We start from the raw sequence: 21,267 nt of genomic DNA on the forward strand, positions 1-21,267 counted from the left end.
TCCCTACCCTCAGGCAGATCAACACCACCTCCCAACTTGGAGTCATCTGCAAACTTACTGAGGGTACACTCAGTCCCCTCATCTAGGTCATCAATGAAGATGAGGTGAGGGACTCCACTTGTGACTGCTCGCCAGCTGGACTTAACTCCATTTTGTGTGAAAACATCCTAGTTATCATGTATGAAAATGTAAATAAGACTCTTACTTTCTTTGTTAGTAGTCTTTTGGGTTCTGTATACAGAATGGTATTTTCTTGTCTCAAAATACTGTGCTGCCATAAGCTTACTTCTCATTAGATGTTCCTGACCTTCATTTGCAAGGATGGATGTTTTTGAATAGTGTCAAAGACCATCTCTCTGTAGAGCAGTCTTTCTCTACTGAGAGAGTTGTACAAGCATAAGCATGTTAGCAAGCTAGACTGATATTTCAAGTAAGAAGCTCAATTTAAGTCTAGAGTAAGATATCTCGAATTAATAAATGCTTATATTTTTTGGAACTACTTGCACAACTACTAAAGGATTAATCCTTTTGACCAATAAAAAGCTCATTAAATAGCCTGACAGAATAATCCATGAAAATGAAGGATGCCATATTTCCATCCAGCTGTAGAGGATGAGCGGTGATTACGAAAGCACACTATAAAGTTGCCCAAGCCAAAACAGCCCTTACAGTGCTCTTGTAATACCTTGCTTACTTTGCCTAGCTCTGTCAGGTGTAGTGTTTAAGTTTCTGAATCTGAGCCAATTCTTAATTTCCAATCATGAAATTTGCACGGTAGTGCAAGCTGAGCCCTAGTGAAGGAATATCTCAAGCACTCTAAGGTATGAAATCCTTGCCTGTATTTTGCTATCATGTGAATAGGTCATACAAAGACTTTGTTGTTTTGTAGACTGGTCATTTTTTGTTGTGGGAAGTATACAAACAATTACAGCACTGAGAGCAAAACTGTTTACGAAAAAGAAGCAGCTGTTGTATATTTTGTTGTCACATTTTCCAAATTCCAACATTTCCTACAAAACCAGAAACAATTCCTCACAGAACTGAGCAGAGGATGACCCGAGGCTCTGTAGCCCTCAGCTGTAAGAAAATGGTTAAGTAGTCTTTTTAACAAGCTCTTTAGACTCCTGCTCATCCTTGTCAATGCCTTACTTTTTTCAAGGAGGTACATATTGGGTAAAGTAATAGAGTTTCAAGCATGTTTTAAGCCTGAGTACCAGGGATCAGCTGGAAGCATGAAACAAGGACTGATCTGAGTGGCTGAGAGTGAAAGAGGATGGTTTCTTTCTGCTGTGCTAGGAAGGGACAGCCCAGAGAGACTGTGGCTTCTTGGCAATACTCTAAAGCCACTGTGGTACTGGGCAGCTGACTGAGGAATATAGGGGAGGCCTTGAGGAGGACACTCACCATCGCCACTTCTTCAAGCAAACTATTTATTGCACTTTTTGTGGAGGCCAAAGCTCCTGGATCAAATGGGCCATGTCAGAGAGGCCAAGTGGTCACTGCCCAGCTTATCACAGGAGTGTCTGTTTCAAGCATTCATGCAGCAGCCTTTTCATCTGCATGAGGCACAGCTCCCTCAGGTGTAATTCTCTTGTGGAGAAGCAGGAGCAATTCCAGCTGCCTACTGAACAGCGTCTTCTCCATGTTCAGAGTGATCAGCTCTGAAAGAAGAGTGTTAGTTATTTTGTAGCCACCACAGTCTGTATCGCTATCTGCGGGCCTGGAAATGTGTCTTGTTCCAACTTGTCCAGGAGCTGCTGGTCAGAAGGTGCGTGGCTGGTTTTCAAAGCAAGGGTGGCAAAGAGGGTGCTGACCATGGTACAGACATGGAGCTACTGACATTTGAGGTAGAAGCTGTTGTGCCAGATATGCCTAACCATGTTCTGAAGAGCTGAGACTGCTGCAGAGCCAGGTTGTGGTTTTTGGCACTTCCGGGCACAGTTATATGGTGCAAAAATGTTTCAGTGAAAACCAAACAAAATCAGAACAAAACCACATTTACCATATAAAAAAGCATAAGGTAACTTCCTATTTTCACTTGGATGTCCAAAAGTGGGCACACTTATGTGTATTTAATATTACCAAACTTGTTTCCTGTAGCCATTTTGTCATTTGTCAATTCCGGTAGCTATTTCCAAGCTTTCCTGCTTGTCAAAGTAAATAGACTTGGTGGCTGGAGAAAAACTAGTAATAAGTCTAATTTCTTACTGATATTGAAACAGATTAGAAAACACAGCTACAACAATAAGCAAGTTCCAAATGTGAAGTTATTTGGGAAAAACATTCAAATTTTAAAGATTTAGTTTTAAACATTTTGAGTATGAATGTACTGGCTAGGAGACTTGATGTTCTCTCACTACCCCTTAGATGGGGAAAGAAAGACATGGAAAGCTGTGCCTGCCAGAGAGTAGCAATTGCTGTAGATTGAAAAACAGAGAATACAAGAGAAACAAGAATAGTTTAAGCTAGAAATAATGCTTTAAAAAATAAAATCCTCTTTTCTCAGGATTCCTCTGGACATGGTTAAAAACTGTGGTTCTAGCTTTACCCCTAAGTGTCAAGTTTGCACTGTTTTGTCTGAATGTAGTTCCACCCCTGACTTCAGGGATCATCTTCACTGATTTTGTTTGTTTGTTTTGGTCTTTGTAATTCACAAAGAGAAAGACAAAAATGGTCCAGGTGAAAGATCCTGTGGGCTGTAGTGAATTTTCTGAGCTCTATTATTTACATTGAGATTTACGGGTAAATTTCATTTGACCATGAATTCCTCTGAAGATTCAGTTTCACTAAGAATACTGTCAAATACTTTCAGTTCTCTCTTTCCACTGTGTAGCTAGGCCCTTTCAAAGCTTAATTGCTTCTGAGCATATTTTATTACCTTACTAACATGCTTGGCTTCTTGCCTATTAATGTTTCTGTTTTCTGACATAAGCCTGCCACTGTTAAGAGGCAATACCATTGCTCAGGGAACTTGCTTAAACAACACATGCTTTGTTCTTCTTAAGCACTCTAAAGAAATGTCATCTGAAGGATAATCGAGAGAAAGACTGTCAGACCTTTCGTAAGTATTGTCATCTGAGATGAGTGAGGCTGCTTGCTGTCCTGCAGCCCTTAAGCCCAGAAAATACGGAAACTAGTTGATGAGAGAAAAATTGTTCCATCCAAAAATCGTTGTAAAAATGGAGAGAAAAATAAGGTTTTTTTTAAGTTTAAAAGTGTCTGGCTCGTAGTAAGTAAATGAACAGACAACAGTGATGTAGAGATTGTTTTTCTTAGGTAAATCACATTTTTGCTGGGATTTTCTATACGTACAGTATTTTGGATTAACTATTCTAAATTCTCTTTTGTAGTCTTAGGATTATGGTGCCTTTTCCTAACGTGATTTGAAAGTGGATTGGATTTTGCTAAGTTGGAAAAGGTACTCACTGCAGAAGGAAGTAGGATTCATGGATTTATTCAGGGACATATCCATTGAGTAATTTTACTTGTGATATTGCCAGTACTAAGAAAAGAAGTTCTGAAGTTTTGTTTGATTCTTTGACATTATGCCCTATTAGTTAACCTAAGTAATAGATCTTTTTTTCTCTTTAGTTAAATTCAAGGATGGATACCAAATATCTTTTAAAGAGAAAGAAAAAGCTTCTGAATTCCGTATTTCACATTCTTCAAGTTTTTAAAGCTTGCATTAGATGAAATTCATAGGCTTTAATGCCGAGCTACTGCAGGAATAAGAGTAATTAGCTGGAGGTGGTCTCTTCTTTGCTTAATTATCTCATCTCCAACAGAGCTAAATTCAGCTCTTGACATCTGCTGGCAAAAATCTCATTCACACACAAGCAACGTTCAGCTGAAGCTCTGCAGTAGACCATGCTCCAGTCTCACCAGATGGCATTTCTTCTTCAGGTGTATATCACTCTGGGTATAGTGTATGCTTCTGGCAAGTTATACTGCCACATGGTTGCTTTGTTTGATTTTAACAACAGCATCCTTCATGGACCTATATCTACTTTAGTCTTATCACACTTGCACATAGTGTCATAAAGATAGCACAGGTAGTTCTTTATTATCCTCTTATGGTAAGAGAGAATGTGGTAGGTATTAAAAATACTTGCTCTTGGTTTGAACATTTAAAAAATCTTCCAGCATATCCAAAAATATGTGTCTATTGTGATCTTGTGTTCTCCAGTTCAGATGCCCTTGCACAGAGATTTTTAAACTACAGATAAAAATCTGAATACTTCAAATTTAATCTGTCTTGCAACCAACATAATCTTTCCTGCACAGTAACAACAAGAAGGACAAATATTATTTTTCTGGAAAAAAGAGTGTTCAGCTATTCATATACCTTCTCTTATCTATTGGAATGCACAAGTTGGGAGGTTCATGACCAAAAACCTAATCTTCGGAAGCAGCTTAACTGCCATGGCAAGCTGTCACAATAACTACCAATGTACTGATAGTCTTGCAGCCTACTGAGATCTAAGTTCAAGAGGTGATAGCACCATTTATGCTCCCAACATAGACACCAGTAGCCATAGTTACCCCAGTACCTTGATACAGATCTTGGTTATAAATGAAGAGCTCCAGCCCTCCAGTCATCATTGTGACCCTTCCCAAAAGCTCCACATCTTTCTTGTACTGGGGGCCCCAAACCTGAATGCAGTACTGTAAGTGGGTCCTCATAAGGGCAAAGCACAAAACAATCACCTCTCTCTCCTTGCTGGCCACCCCTCTTTTGATGCAGCCTGGGATACAGTTAGCCTACTGAACTGCAAGCACATACTGCTGACTAACATCAAGCTTTTAATCCATCGCCACACCCAAGTCTTCCAGCTTTCAGTTCTTTTCCCAGTGTATATGCATATCAGACACTGCTGTGGCCCAAGTGCAACATCTTCACTTGGACTTGTTGAACCTAATCAGTTTCATGTGGGCCCACTTTTCAAGCTTGTTCAGGTCCCTTCCTTCTGTTGTGTCAGCTGCACTGTTCAACTTAGTGTCGTGTACAAACTTCCTGAAGATGCTTTGATCACCCTCTCTGGATAACAGATTTTAAAAAGTAGTGGTCCCAGGGGAGACCCCTTGGGGACACAGATGCCATTTGAGACCAGCCTCCACCTGAACATAGTGCTATTGATCAGAACTTTCTGACAGTGACAGAATAGGGGGACCATTCCTTCTGTGTTTGGTGGTTTGCCCAGCACCAGCCCAATTGGCATCTCAAGGTAATATCTTGTGGGTGGTACTTTGAACTGAGAAACACCTGGCAGGTCACTTGTCTTCATATGAAGTACTATCCCGTTTTTCAGTCACTTTTTAAAACTGTGATCTGCACCAATGAGAGATGAGAATCTTCTTGTTGATTTGCCAGTGAGGTGTGAGTATGTGGAAGATTTGGGGTCATCATTAATGTGTCTGAAAACTCAAAAGACAGGCACATGGGAATGAATCACATCTGTGAGGTCATGTTATTTCAGTTTCTGATTCGGGCAGGATTATCCACATTAATTGATTGCTAAATTCAGTAAAAAAAAACTGTGGTGGGCACCAGCTAAAGTAAAACATGACTAATTTAGAAATAGGCAAGAAAAAAAGCTTGAATATTTTTACAAGAATTCCAATCTGGCCACCTAAGTTGTATTAATTATACAGAGCAATCCTGTTAAGCTAAAGCACACCTAGGGTCAAAGGCCACAAATGACTTGACCTTTGTGGAAGGAAACTATACACCTCAGCTTTGTGGCAGTTGTTTGGCTAACTGGTTTTGACAGCCAAGAAAAATCTTTTCATTTAGGGCAGAGTGATACCTCACTCTTAGGATAACACAGAAGAGCTCAATTTTAATGAAATAAAAGGGATCACTGTTAGGCAAGTAGCTTCACAAGAAGTAATGGACACACTAGGTAACCTGACCAGCAATTGCCTGGAGTATGTAGCTGTAGGCTTCGGGGCTTCTGGAGAAATTGGAATCATTTTAGAGCTTGTGGTTCTTCAACATGTAGATAACAGCACTGTATACACACCAAAAGAGCTGGGACCGTGAGCAATGGGAGATGGGCACATGTGCTCCTGAACACAGACTGTACAACTGCCAAAAGAGCATAATGTCCCAATATCCCTATCACAGTCTTCTCTTAGAAGCCAGCTGCTTCTAAGTACTGCTGCTGGAGTCACTTCTTTTTTCTTGGTCAGTATTCTTGCTTTTGAGACAATCGAATAGATTTAACAAGAATGCTGAGATCTTTGTTAAACTTGTTCTAGAAAATACAAGCTTTCAGACTCTCATCTTTTCCGTTAAGTTTAATTGTTTAGGAGCTAAGGCTTCTGTCTTTAAAAATCATTTGTCTTGTCTCATCCATGCAGTTTCAATCTTCTGTGTTAGAGACAGCTCTTATTTCCTTTACTCCTGCAGTGATTACTCTGTAGATCTTTTGCTTGACCATACTTCTTTACATGAGCTATAGATGCAGCTTCTGCTTCCTTGGCACTGTAAATGCCAGGCAGTTTCTCAAGGTAGATAAGAAAGACCATTTATTTCCTGTCCTAAAGCAATTCACAATTGTCTGTACATTTTCTCACTTGCAGGTTGGTAATACTTTATTTAATTATTTCGTGTTTGAATTATAAGACTGATGCAAAGTCTGCAGGTTTAGGGAGGTAATGCATGATATACCTGGAATTACCAATAAAGGTTTCTGTATCTCAGAATTCTCCATGGTGCTGTCACTGTTTATGAAATATATGGTATGTTTAAATTAGAAACTACACCTAGATAGCTTGGTGATGAGAGAGAATGTTTTGAGCTGTATGATTTGCATCCAAATAACCTGGAACTGAACAGCCTTGCAGTTTCAGTTCCTGTTCGAACCCAGAAAACAGGAGAAAAAGTATATTGTTCTTCTCTTTTAACAAATTACCTGAGAGGTTGCATTTCTACATATATGAATTGCAGTGAACATGCAGTATTGTGAAAATGCTAGACTGAAGAACTTCAAGCTTATATATATATATATATATATATATATATATATACACATATATTTCTACCCCTTCTGTGGAATTCCAGATTGATTGCCTTACTGAAATTTAGATTCCATGTTGCCCCTTCAGTAGAGGTTATTTTGTATCTTGTATTTTCAGCAACAATTTGACTATTTGAAATAGTACTTCACTACCAGACTTGCTGGCCTTTGAAGAAAAAGTGTTAAGTTGTAGTACTTCATAGCTGAATTTGCATGGTTAGGTTTAAGAACAAGAAACTGCCCAAAGCACTAACACAAGATTTCAAGTTATGTTGAAGAAGGTCCATAGAATTCAAAAACTAACATGTTATGGTACATTAGCAGTCTTCTTCAGTGCTGTGCTTCATAGCAAAGATTTCCTTAATCTCAGCAGGCATTTCGCTGCACATCTGTCTCAGAGAGGGTGAAAATGTTATTTATTTAATAGGATTCAAGAGTGAGCCTTTATTTACGATCAACTGGCTTCTCCTTTCTAGTTTGAAATCAGATTAACTATACATCCACTTGCTGCTGAGGCACGTTTGTGACAGAGCAGCAAGATGGCTATACTGAGCAGACCTTCACACTTTTAAAATATTGTCAGCTAAGCATAAGGTCACATGTTATGTTCAATGGATATAAACTTCACTGATAAATACAGCTGAATATCTGACTTGAGTGAGAGAATTTCATTGTTATTATTTTGCCAATTGTGTGAAACTGGAAAATCAATGAATTACCTTGTGATCATATTCTTGAATTATCAATTTCAGCAAGGTTTACTTTCCTTGCAGTATTTATTTTCCATGCTCTTTCAGTAATTCTTCAAGACCATCATCCACTCCTTTAAGCCCCATCAGTACAGGCTTCAGTAGAGGAACTAAGGCAACACTGAGGCTTACTGTGCTTCTGACCTTCATACTTGCCCATGGGGTTGATAAAATAAGGTACATATTAGGTGAATATGGATTTGTATAAACTCTAAGAAGGATCATCTCGGTACACAACCTGACAAGATAATGCACCCAGCCTACAAACCTGCTCCAGGACACTGCCTATCCCAGAATTTATAAACCCTTCCCCTGTCATGATGTATGCCCATAGCATGATGAGACTCCTTCAATGTCCTCAAGAAAAACAGCAGGCAAAAGTAGTCCCCTCTGACCTACTGGAATTCAGCCAACAGTAGCCAGCTACAGGAATTGCTGTAGTAGCACCAGTTACTTCTATAGTGTTACTTACTGAAGATATGAAGAGTAAAGAACTTAGTTGTAACATACGTAGTGATGGCTAATGCATTAGAAAGGCTCTTTTGCCTACACAGCACTATCACTCTGTGGAGCACAGCAAATCCAGTGCTTCATGCAAGCTGAAAAGGCTATAGTGGTTTTGCTATGGAAAAGAGAGAAGATGCAACATATTGCCCTCTCCAATACTCATCAAAGCTCCGAGATCTGCATTTGGGTGTAATTTTTGAGGCTCAGGAATTGCTCAGTAGGGCACTACGTCTCACAAAAATATTATTTGGTGTTCATTTTTAGCGTCAAGTTAGTTTTAGAAATTACACTGTGTAAATAACAAGGTGCTGTAAATAGCTGTTCATGATAGAAAACTAGCACAGGTTGTACAGAGAGGCTGTAAATTCTCCTGCTTGGAGATCTTTAAAGGCCACCTGGGTATGGTTCTGGGCACCCTCTTCTGAGTGGCACTACTTGAATAGGGTTTGGACCAGATATATAGACCCTTCCGACATCAATCATTTTTTGTTTCTTTGTGATATGTATCAGAAAGAGCTTTTTGCTGGAGGTAGTGGTCAGGTTATTTTGCAGATTTTTGTCTTAGTAGATGCTCCAATGCCTACTCGTAGGAATCAGTAAAACCCATCAAACTTTGTCAAGTCTGATAAATCACTTTATGTGAAAAGAGAAAAACAGGAAATCAGTATTGACAATATTGAGATATACTTCCTCTTTCATGGCATATAGTTGTATTTCTACTGAAATTCTGTTACTAGCAGCATAGAAAAGAGGATACTTGCTTGCTGGAAAAGGCAGGAGAAGAATGTCAGGGCTACAAGGGCTGTTCTAAGCAAATTAAAAGGAGCAAATAGACCGTGACTATTCAGAGAGGCTCAAAACAATAGAGTCCTTGAATCTGAAATAAGTTGTTACTTTTACATGTGATTACTACATTAGAATACAGAAATTAATCTTTAGCCTCACAGTGCAGATCTGCATGACTTCAGCTGAACAAAGCAGTTAAGGACCACTCTGAAGCAGGAATAATAGCCTGCTGTGAACTTTCAGCAGTGTGGACTCCACAGTGTGCCCTCAGGCATCTGGCTGAGCTCATCAGCCTTCATAGAACTAGCAGAGAGCAATGTCCTTTTTTTTTTTTTTACTTCAAATTTTCTCTTAGCTAGCAGGATATGGTGGTCATTCTTTCAGACTGGGTAGCACTGTAGGTCACTAACAGAGGGTTAGTGTATATACATATACTTATTTATGCACGTGTTACCTATGTGAGAGAAATTTATTTTAAAGCTATTAACTGTATCTGTTGTAATTGTGTTTGTAGTAAGCCCAGATTTTTTTTTCATGCTAGAGACAACAAAAACTGTGGAATAGCTGTCACCTGCCCTGTGTTTGAAATGTTTGAAATGATTGACTACCTTAAGGGAAGTTAGAGCAAAGTGGGAGGTCACTCTCTTCTCCCAAGTAACTAGTGATAGAATGAAAAGTAATGGCCTCAAGTTGCACCGCAGGAGGTTCAGGTTGGATATTAGGAAAAATTTCTTCTCTTAAAGAGTGGTGGAGCATTGGAACAGGGTGCCCTAGGAGATGGTGGGGTCACTATCCCTGGAGTTATCCAAGAAAGGTGTAGATGTAACTTGTGGGGATATCATTTACTGGGAGTGATGGTGATGGGTTGACAGTTGGACTAGATGATCTTAGAGGTCTTTTCCAAATGGAATGATTTTGTGTTTCTATGATTATTTTCAAATATAAGTCTACTGTGCTCTTTGTTTAAGTGGAATTACATGTTTACAGATGTTCTCGATTGTTAAGATTTCAGTTCCCTACAAGTATTATTCTGAGATAATGAGTGAAAGTTTGTGCTAAACTTTTGGAAAAGGGACAGGCAACACTGTGGACTGTTTTTTTCCCCATAAGTTTTAAAAAATCCTTAAAAAGCATACTAGTTCTGTATAGAGAATGGATTAAGCAATACAGACTTTGTCAAGGACGATGTTTGGCATGGTTCTCATGAATATATTTATTGATGACCAGAGCTTCTGAAAATTTTCTAGAATTATTCCAATTAGAAATAATTTAAAATGTATTTTTCATATTTTATTTCTCTTATTTTTACAAACATTTGAAAGTGATTAAATTCAGTAGAATGATGAAAAATACTATTGTTTAAATTGAAAACAGTCTCTTTTGATGCAAAGATACCTCCTAGTCTCTTCCTTTTCCTGCAAGCTGTTCTTATTTTTCATCCAGTTGTATTCCTGGGTTCCTCATTAGTTGCCTTCTTATGATCAAGGTCTTGAAGAGCCGCCATATATTGGTATTGATAGCATTCTTGTCATACCTCCCATTGTATTTCATTTGTCACAGGTGTAGAGAGCAGTGCAGTTTAAAAATAAAATAAAATTTGACAGGTGGAAAGTGCAGTGCTCTAAATGCACCCTAGAAATTCTGTAAGCAAATGATCACAGCAGTCCCTGTGTTCCCATTTCTTTTCATGGATTTATTTTTTGCTAAATCACTATTGCATGGAGTTCTTTGTCCTTGAAACTCATTTTTTAGGATGATGGAAAAAGATGCATTTCTACTCCCTATTTTTTTCATAGATATATCATCGAGCATCTGAAGCTCAAGAGTGTACTGTTTTTTGTTATGCTTCCAACCAGGTTCAGAAGTTGCTGTAGTCAACCAGCATAACTGGCCATGATGATCAGAAAAAAAAAAAAACAAATTGTTTGCTGGCAGATTTTCCTTTATCTTTTCCAAAAATCTCCTGTCTGCAGGAATTACCGTTAGGAGGCTAGGAAACTGGGAAAAAATATTGCTCTCTAAGGAGACTTAGTAATAAGATCAATTAAGATGTAGTCTATCCTATGAAGAAGGATAGACAAATGCACATCAAGATGTACATTCTAGATGTGCCTGGGAGCTAGTGACATAAAAAGATACTGTCTGTGAAATCATCATTGGGAAAATACCCGAGGAGCACAGTATACAAGGGTGGTTTTGTCCACTGAGTTGTATGTTGCCCCACAGGAGGATTTCCCTTCTGTTTGAAATTATGTTGCACTTATTGCTGAAATGGACGACTATATCATCTTAAGATTTCTTTGCTAGTGCTGAGATGAAGTACAATCAATAAGAAAGAAAAACTTCTCATTCAAGGTCCTGACAGAATAACGGATGGCAGTGAATACATCACATGAAGATGTATGTTATCCATGGGCTGATAGTCTGGTGTGAGTATAAATAATGCCAGGCTAGTGGGACACCTAAGGTTAGGGAGTGTACAGTGTAATTGCAGCTTGTCAAGTGACGCTTTGACAGTGACCTAAAACCACCTTTTAAATTCTGACATCTGCATGTGAGGTTTTTTCTGAGCATCTGGGAGAGTCTGTAGGGCTAGAAGACTGATGAGGGAAATAGAACTAACAGCTGTATGTTAAAAGTGGATTTTCAGAAATACCATCTTTTTTAGGATGCTATCCTTCATTCTCCTGAAATCTTTCTGAACTGCTGACCTCACGTGTGACTGGTATAAATTATAGAAACAGTTACCTCAGCACCCTTGAATTTGTGGAGCAGATCTGCTTTTATTAAAGGGGACCATAGGTGTCTAAAGGAGTATTCAAACTGGTTTTAAACAAGCAGGATTTTACAGGATTGAACCTGTAGTAAAAACGTAGGTTGATGTTCCCAATAAGATTGTTTACATTCACAGGCACAGCAGAATATGCTCACACTGACCACTGCAGAGTGATCATCCATGACATTCAGATGATCAGACTGCAAATGTTTAAAGTTTACTTATAGAGGAGTGAGAGGGATGTCTCAAATGAGGCACTGATGTCAGATGTCTGAAATACGTAATGTAAACATCCTCTAAATCATGTAATCTCACTTCCTGTAAACAAAAGACTATGTCATTTTTCTCACCAAAAAAATGGATTAAAGAAGATTTTTCGTACTCTGCCTAATATCATTTGCAAGATTTTGAAATCTTTTTTTACATGAAATTTATTCAGTGCATTTCAAAGTTGAGTACATCCAAATTTGCCTTCTAATGGCTGTACCAGCTGTGTCTTTCTGAAATATTGGCCTTCTCCATTTTGTCTTCTATATTTTCCACTGTTGAGTATCCATGCTTACACCATGAGAAGTGACTTCTCAGTGTTATTCCAATAATGAGTTAGATGTGAGATTGCAGAAGCTTAGGTCAAAAAGCTTTTCTTTTCAGAACTTTGATTGTTCTGTGGTTCTGACATTTCCCTTCTTGAGACATAGATGAGTTGGGTATTTTTCCATTAGTGGTTTTGTGGATTCTGGATTGTGTTGCAAGGCAATAACAAATTCTTGTTTACACTTGGTTTTTGTCTCTTAGTTGTAGAAAGACTACATTAAACCTTCCTTTTGCTGCAGCATGGGGCCATCCAAGCTGATCTCATACTCGTGTGCCACTTGCCATATCAGTCTCTCATACTGGCTAGGTTTTTCCTTTCTCTGTGTTTTGTTTCAGTACAGTCAAATGCAATGCTTTTTGGAATTATTATCCTTGAACTTTGGGATATACATAATGAAATATCCTTCTGGGTTTGGTTGAATCAGAAAGTTGTATAATCTGTCATATCTAATGCAGTACGTTTCAGATTTTATTTAGATGTTATAAAACTAAAATATTTAACTGCTCTGCAGCAAAACTCAGTTCACATGTGTCAACCCATTATTTCGATGTCTTCTGGGTTATGTTTTGATATGTGCATGAGTGAATTAGCTTTCAAGCCATTTTGATTTGCCTTATTTTAATTGTACATAATTTATGATACTATTTTGTCACAGGATCAGAAAGGAAAATTAAGTATGTTAAGTCAAGGCAATCTTATAAGGTATTAGACCTGTAATCATTAGATAAAAGTATGAAGTCTTTGGCAAAATCTACTTTTTGTTAAGGCCCGGTTTCTGGTGATATATGCTGTTAGCCTATAAATCTTTGTGGATGTAGACCTTGTTTATTTATGCTGTTACTTATGCTCAGGACTGACATCTGGCAAGCTAGCCAGTACCCTCAGTTTATTTTCTCAAGTACTGAAACTAGATTGACTGTCTGCCATTCCTATGGAATTTCCTCCATTTTATGAAATTTCCTCCATTTTTCATGAGTTTTTAAGTAAAATTAGTATTTTTTCAGTTCTTCTAATATGGAATAGAACTTTGGGGGGGGGGCGGGGGTTGGGGGAACAGGAGACAGTGGAAACGAATTGAGACTGGAAAAGAGGAGTTTGCTGAAGCAAATTCCATTAGGTGAGATTCTGTAGGCCAAGGTTCCAGCACTGTGCATATAGTAGCTCTGTTTATGCTTCACTACATGAAAGTTTGATGGCAATGCCAAGCTAGTCCAGTCCTTGAGTGAAGTCGGTTCATTGAGAGGGAACAGCATCTTGAGACTTAAATCCAGCAAGACATAAAGGACTTCAGAGAATTCTGGCTCTCTTTATTGAAGACATATGCTTCATTTGGTCAGTTCAGTCTGCACTTTATAAGCACTTTAAGTTTCGCAATGACACAGAGTTCCCATGTTGCAATATCCGTATGTAATTCTTTTACTGCCCTGTTTCTCTGAAACTCCCATTTCTTGTTGATATTCAGTGACGTCACCTCACTTCTGAGCTATACTATAGTACTGAGTTGCTGAGAGTAATGAAGGTGGAGCCTAGAGTTCCTAAGTAACTCTGTGTAGTTGTGCACAGACATAATTTTATCTTACCGTAAGAGAATAGTTTTCCACTCTGTATTATCTCTGAAAGAAGATGAGCAAGATGATTAGTGCACTTGAAAAATGACAGTCTTTTAATTGCTATATCAAAAAATGCATAGATGGAAATAGGGAAAAAAAATAATAATAATCTTCTAAAGAATTATTCCTTCCAGTTTTTCTCTTCTTTATGGTCTCCTCTTCTTCTTGAAACCGTTTTGATATCTGTAGGAATGTTGCAGAGTTCAACCTCCAAAAGATAGAATAAAAGGTTGTAAAATTTCATATGTGGGTGAAAAAAAAAAGCAACCAACAACACAGGATTCTTTGCTTACTAGAAAAAAATAAGTGAATTTTAGAATTGAGGGGAAAAAAAGGACTTTTTTAATAGAATTCCAGTTTCAGAAGGGATGATACAGGTAGCAAACTGCAATATGTGAAGTTACTCAGACAAACCTGACGATTGCCATAAATTAAACACATAGGTCTCTCTGAAATTAATGTTTCTTATTTATTTCCATGGACACTGCAATGGATACAAAGAGCACAATTTTTTTGCAATGGACACAAAGAGCACTACATTTTTGCCAGCAAATGTAGTGGTCAGATGTGATGGTTTGTCCAGGCCTTGGGAAATCTGGAAAGATTGTCCCAAAGAACAGTGCACATCAGTTTACATGTCACCACTCCATGGAGTGCCTTTTTGGTTCTGGCCTGCATCTATGACACCATGCCTTGTCACTGGTAACGACATGATCCAGGAAACTCTCACCTTCAGCCTCATGTTGGTTCAGTAGGTCCTGACAAACTTGCATATGGTGTTCTTTCTGTTCCTATGTGAAGCATTTGTGAGACTTACTTGGTGCAAACTTTGTGATATTCCAGTATTGCCACCATTGTTTCCAATATATTCATGCATGCCAGCCTCAGCAAGTTTGCTGAAGACACCAAGCTGAAGTGGTGCGGTCGATAAGGTGGAAGGAAGGGATGCCATTCAGAGGGACATCAACAGGCTGGAAAGCTGGGCTCGGGTGAAACTAATGAGGTTCAACACAGCAAAGTGTCAAAGACCAAAAAAGACATAGAGATTTTGGAAAGGGTCCAGAGGAGGGCCACAAAGATGATCAGGGGGCTGGAGCACCTCCCCTATGAGGACAGGCTGAGGGAGTTGGGTTTGTTCAGCCTAGAGTTTGGCCCTGCCAGGCAGGGGGGTTGGAACTACATGATCCTTGAGGTCCCTTCCAACCCGGGTCATTCTGTGATTCTGTGATTCTGTGATAGAGAAGGTTGCGGGGTGACCTCATTGCAGCCTTTCAATACCTGAAGGGAACTTACACCAAGGAGGGGAGTAAACTCTTTGAAAGGGCTGACAATAGCAGGACACGGGGAAATGGTTTTAAGTTAAAAGAGGGAAGATTTTGGTTGAATGTTAGGGGGAAGTTCTTCACTAGGAGAGTGGTTAGGCCCTGGAACAGGCTGCCCAGGGAGGTTGTGGATGCCCCATCCTTGCAGGTTTCAAGACCAGGTTGGACAGGGCCCTGGGCAACGTGATCTAGTAAATGTGTATGTTTGGTGGCCCTGCCAGGCAGGGGGGTTGGAACTACATGATCCTTGAGGTCCCTTCCAACCCGGGTCATTCTGTGATTCTGTGATTCTGTGATTTATCTCCATATGCAGTTCCCTAGTTGTAACCCACCAGTTCACATGGATGAGCTGATCAAGACACTGTTCATTTCATGGTGTGATAACTGTGCATGGCATTCAGAATGTTGCTGGTCTTTCACAATGCTGTCATCACTGTTGAAACACACCATTCACCACCTCACAGTGCGCACGTCCACTGTTTGGCCTCCAAAAACATGCGCTAAGCAGCAATGAGTGGGTACCACTTTTTCCTCATGAAGGAGTTCAGTCACACACCTTTGCTTCATACACAATTCCGTGTCAGGCACCATTTTGTCAAACTGCCCCTCAGCTGCCATCTGTCACATGGTGACAAAACGTAATGGAATGTTGGTCAGTTCAAACTTTACTGCCATAGCACCAACATGTCCCTCTGATGTCATGGGCCAACATAATAAAATAGGAGGCATTACTTTCTAAGCAGCTCTTCTGTATCTCTGAGTAATTTATGCAGGTTTAGACTTTACTGATTTATTTATTTTTCTACAACACAGAAACCTTTTAGTAAGTAACATTGCTAAGATTATTAATTTAGGATAACTTGTATTTGGGAACATAATTGTGGTCCATATATTTGGCAAACTGAAAAGTGAGAAAATTATATATATCAGCAAGTTGGAATCCCTGTGCTTAATAAAAGCTGAAAGATGAATGAAAGAATGTATGTTGCTTATGTTGTCAGTTGACACTGACTGGACATGAATTATAAAGAAATAATGGAAATACAAGATAATCTCAAGGGGAATGGACAGTTCTAAATGGAGTTTAAATTTAGATAAATATTACATAATGCATTCAAGACAAATGGTATTATATAGAAGCATTGTTGCTACAGAGTGCTAGATAATGTTTAAGCCCTTCAGCCCTCAGCATTCCCCCTCCAAGTCACTTTTGAGACATAAGTAGATGGAAATCTGCTTGTAGTGTTGCTGGAAGGGGACACAGTATGATCCTCTCCAAGTCTGTGCTTCTAATCCCTTGAGTGTAGCTCAGAATCCATCTATACACTTACCAACACAACCAACCAGAGAAAAAAGACATTGGTAGCAGTACCAGTTGTCTCACAGTCTAGGAAGCTTAGGCTTTCAAAGTCTGACTGATAGGAGTCCAAATAACATTTGTACTAATAGCAGTTATGCAGTTAATCATTGGTCCTGCAGCCCTTATTCGGTCATGATGTAGGCTGGTATGCTTACAGGCCCCACATACCATACCTGTGCCTTTTTTCTTGGTTGGGAAACAGAAGAGATTTTTTTTGAGTTTCCTCTTCCAAACGTTCTCATAAACATTTTCTTGTTACAGCAGTGGATGTAGAGTGCTCCAGAATAATAATAATAATAATAATAATAATAATAATAATAATAATAATAATAATAATAATAATAATAATAATAATAATAATAATAATAATATTGTAAAAGAGCTCTCGAGAAGATGTTGGTTGTTCAAATGTGGGTGATTTTGACCTGATATATAGAAGACTTAAACTCCCTGGATGAATTACTGAAAATGTACAAAGTGGAGAGACTTTACAGTGGTGAAATTATTTCAGGATACAAGTTGAAGGCTTTCTCACACTGTGTGAAATATAAATGGACTTACCTTCCAGTGGGGCTGTCTGGCTTTGCTATCTCCCTTTCAGTAGTCATCATACCAAACCAACATCTCTCTCCATAGCCTCTGATGATAACCCTGCTACTGGGGGCAGTCAGTGCAAGGCAGAATAAAGCAAGTACAAATAAAACATAATGCCAATGAGGTAATTTGGAAAACATACAGGAAAAGCAAACGTGGAAGAGAGAATGAGAAGAAATAAAAAAAGCAACTGAAAAATTATTTGAGTCTGACAGAAGTGAGTGTGCAGGAAGTAAAATAGAAAATAAAAAATCTGACCATACGATTGTAAATTGAAATAAAAAAGTACACATGCAAGTTAGTAAAGTATCCTGACACCAAGATAATAGAAAACAAATAGTGTGAAGTGAAAAGCATGTATTCACAGCTGAAGTGCACAGCTCTGTTAGATACAGAAGCTGGACTCTGCCCATTTCTTCTGTTTTTTTTTTCCATTTGCCAAGTATCATGCTGGTGCTCACTGAAAAGGCCGTTAGGGAGATGTCTCTGCACGGCCATGTGCACACATTGCTATTTGGCTGGCAGAAGGCCTGCTTGGGAGCATGGACACTGGTGCTGCTCTTCTGTCCCTGCTCTGCTGTAGCTCGTGCTGCCTCATCCCTCTATGCTGTGGATTTTTGGTGTATCAGCAGCACTCATTTCAGCAGCCACTCCATCCTGATCTGCCGGGGCTCCTGATTGCCAGTATGAAAGCAGCAGAACAGCAGGAAGTGATAGGTTAAAAAAGAAATGAAAGGTGTGAGTTAGAGCGGCCAAGCAAGGTAGCGTTCGTTTACCTTCTGTTCCTGTGTGTTCCTACTGTGACTTGCTTCCGCCCCACTTCATGTAGCCGAGCATCAGTAGCTCATTATCTGTGTCTCCATTCAGTGCTTCTGCCACTTTCATACATGCTTAGACAGGATGTGTCATTTGCTTCTTGGCTATAATACTACAGAAAATTCACATCAATAAACAACTGGCAGTACAATTTTCCAATACTGGTCATTTAGTATATTAGCTTTTAAAATTTCTACTGCAGCTGTGACAATAGCATTAGACTATTTTTACATGAGAATAGTCTGGTTGTTCTGTCATCACAATAGGATGATCAGAGTCTAGTTTATCCATGTGCAGACATTATTGTCTCATACAACAGTGTCCCAGTACTATGATTGCTTCATTAGGTTTATGCTACATAGACATAATTATGCAGGAGCTAAGAATAGCTCATCTAATTGAAAATAATGATTATAGAGAAAGAACAGTTTTGATTACTGTTACTAAGCGAGTACATACCGTACAACCATTCATGAACTGCATGGAGTACATATGGGATTATACAGTGTGTTTGTTTTGATTAACAATTTCTTTCCTGATCCTGACTACAAGTTAAAGGTATTGTTGCTTATTTGCTATTCTAACCCTTTTTTTAGAGTCCTAGGGGGACTGATGAGAAGGCAACTTGAGCTGATATTTATTCATTAAATTATGACAAGCTAAGCTTTGAAATAACATTTAGCATTTATCCCCATACACGTTTTAAGGAGGACATAAATAAAATCTTCTCCAGGCACCACAGATGAAACTGTCTGTGGGATTTTTTTATGCCAGTGTTTATACTAGAACCCAATGGGATTAAACATCTTTTTAGAAATGCCATGTCTGCCACACTGTTAATCTCCTACTCATCCAAGTCAGTGCTAACTTTTAATTCTTCCTTTGTCTAAAACACACAGAGCTTTTCTTTATTCCTTGAAAATAAAACTGAATTTTTAGATGGAAGTAATAGGAAATTTGAGGGTTTCATTTATTTTATTTCTTTTGATTAGTATTGCCAGGCCCATGGGATACAAATGGTTCCTTTTATTGTCCTCCTAATTTACTCCTATTTCAACTTTTGGCTAGAACACAATAAGAAAACTCCTGAGATGATGAAATTGAATGTAACTGTTTCAGAAATGTTATGAATCTCTTGAGTAGGTCTGAAAAACTCCACTGTTTTTGCCATGTTTAGCTTCCTCTCAGTTCTAATGAACCATTTTATAGCTCTAGGCTATCTGCTAGAGCTGAGACATGCAGCGAGTGCTGCAATCAGGAATTTTTAAACAGATGACCATTTAAAAATGAGCTGATGAAGGAAGACTGGGGGAAAAGCAATGTGATCACATAGTAACACAACAATCAACTTGCACAGTCTGAAGTGAGAGACATTTGCACAAGCTATTCTTAAAGACTGTTTTAAGAAATAACAGAAGGAAAAAAAAGAGAAGCCGAGGGCAGATTATTTTACTGTAGTTCAGTAATCCAAACAAATCCACATTGTTTTGGATTTGAAATTCAGTGAATTACAAGAATTTAAACATGTTAAGTCCCCATTTATTCAAATGCCTATTGAAATATCAGACATGAGATTTTTGATCCCATTCATTTCCACCACGGCCTGACTATGGGAGACATTCACAAATTTTTAGGCCAATATACCAGTTTTGTTATTTTCCCAGCATTGATCAGTGACTTTGAAATCATGCCATAGAATCATGGAATGGTTTGAGTTGAAACTGATCTCAAGGATCATCAAGTTCCAACCCCTCTGGCAGAGGCAGAAATGTAAAAGTTGTGGTTTTTTTTAAAGGCATTCTACAGTCTCTCAGAAGATTGTGTCTCCTGGTCTCAGAGCTCCCTGCTCAGGAGTCAGTGTAGTGTCCCAGTCTGACCTCCTGTACACTTTGTGTTCTGTGTGTTAGCATTTGACCGTATAATCATCTCAATTTCATTTAGATATTTCTTATTATTGTACTTCAGGAGTTTATCAGGCTAGGTTGTAAATTGTGTACCTACAAGTAAATACGATACAACAATGAGCAGGGTTGAAGAACAGAGAAGAGTAACTTATATGCTTTGATTTGCAGTTGTATAAAGCATGTGGGCATAACAGTGCAATTGTACAGTACAGCGCAATACTGTACTTTCTCATTATTGATGCAACACATAAAAGACTCCTGCATATAACCTGTTTTCTACTCTGTACAGAACTGCACATGCAAGAGCTAAAGCTGATGCTGCGGATCAGGCTGCTCAGTCTGCTCGTCAGGAATGTGATATTGCAAGAGCAGTTGCCAGAGAACTTTCACCAAATTTCTACCAACCAGGTAATTATAGATTGGTTTTGGTTTGTGGCTAGTCTTTCCTCCTCGCAGTAAAATGATTTGGTGTTAAATATTAAATATTATTCCATTTTGAATGGTGTCATTTTTACAGAAACAGTAGTTGGGTACTGAAGACTGTATGTTGCTCCAGGATTTTGTTTTCATTTTTTTTATTATTTGTTGATATTGCTTTGCATTAAACAGTGAAGTGTCAAAAAGTTGGAATCAAGCTTAGAGCTTTGGCTGGTTAATAGCTTATTCAAGATGATGCCAACATAAGACATCAGAGAACATAAATAAACAGAAATTGAGATTGTTTCTGTAATGTTATTAAGGGAAATACCCTTAGTGTTTTTACTGTCTGAGGGAAATCTTGACAGTCTTGGTTAGCTAAGGCCTGTTCTCTGGGAAATTCTTTGCCAATACACACATGGTTCAACAAGTTGCTTTAAAAAGGAGCAACATGGATTTTCCTTTATTTTTTTCTAATATCTTTCCACAAGATCAAAATGTGTATTGCTCCTTAGCTTAAAATCAAATGGGTAAAATGGAATAGCATTTATCCAATTCATTGTATTTTCAAAAGTCTTTCACCTGTCAAATGAGTAAAGCCATACTGTGTTACTGCTTATCTAGATCTTGTCTGAATCTTTATGCTAATAGAAATTATAGCTCTGAGACTCATGTTTGCTTGCCTTCATCTTCTGTTCATCTCTCTTTTAGATATAAAACTCCTTTATCCTTAATTGTACTCAGATTGTGGATGCAGGCAGATATAATTGCCCCACAACCAAAGAACTGTGTTTTTTCAGCACTCTTTA

General features: G+C 38.5%; 1 protein-coding gene across 6 annotated transcripts in view; it reads left to right on the forward strand.

The window, feature by feature from the left end:
- Window positions 1-21,267, forward strand: part of JPH1 (junctophilin 1) — an 82,397-nt gene that overhangs the window by 32,745 nt on the left and 28,385 nt on the right. For all 6 annotated transcript variants that reach the window (XM_032442765.2, XM_015855791.2, XM_015855790.2 and 3 more), the window contains exon 3: window positions 20,331-20,449. In XM_032442765.2, the coding sequence (XP_032298656.2) occupies window positions 20,331-20,449 (119 nt within the window). The remainder of the gene's footprint in view (window positions 1-20,330; window positions 20,450-21,267) is intronic.

The sequence above is a fragment of the Coturnix japonica genome, chromosome 2 (assembly GCF_054131305.1).
Source record: "Coturnix japonica strain WE chromosome 2, WE-NBRP24, whole genome shotgun sequence".
Taxonomy (NCBI): Eukaryota; Metazoa; Chordata; class Aves; order Galliformes; family Phasianidae; genus Coturnix; species Coturnix japonica.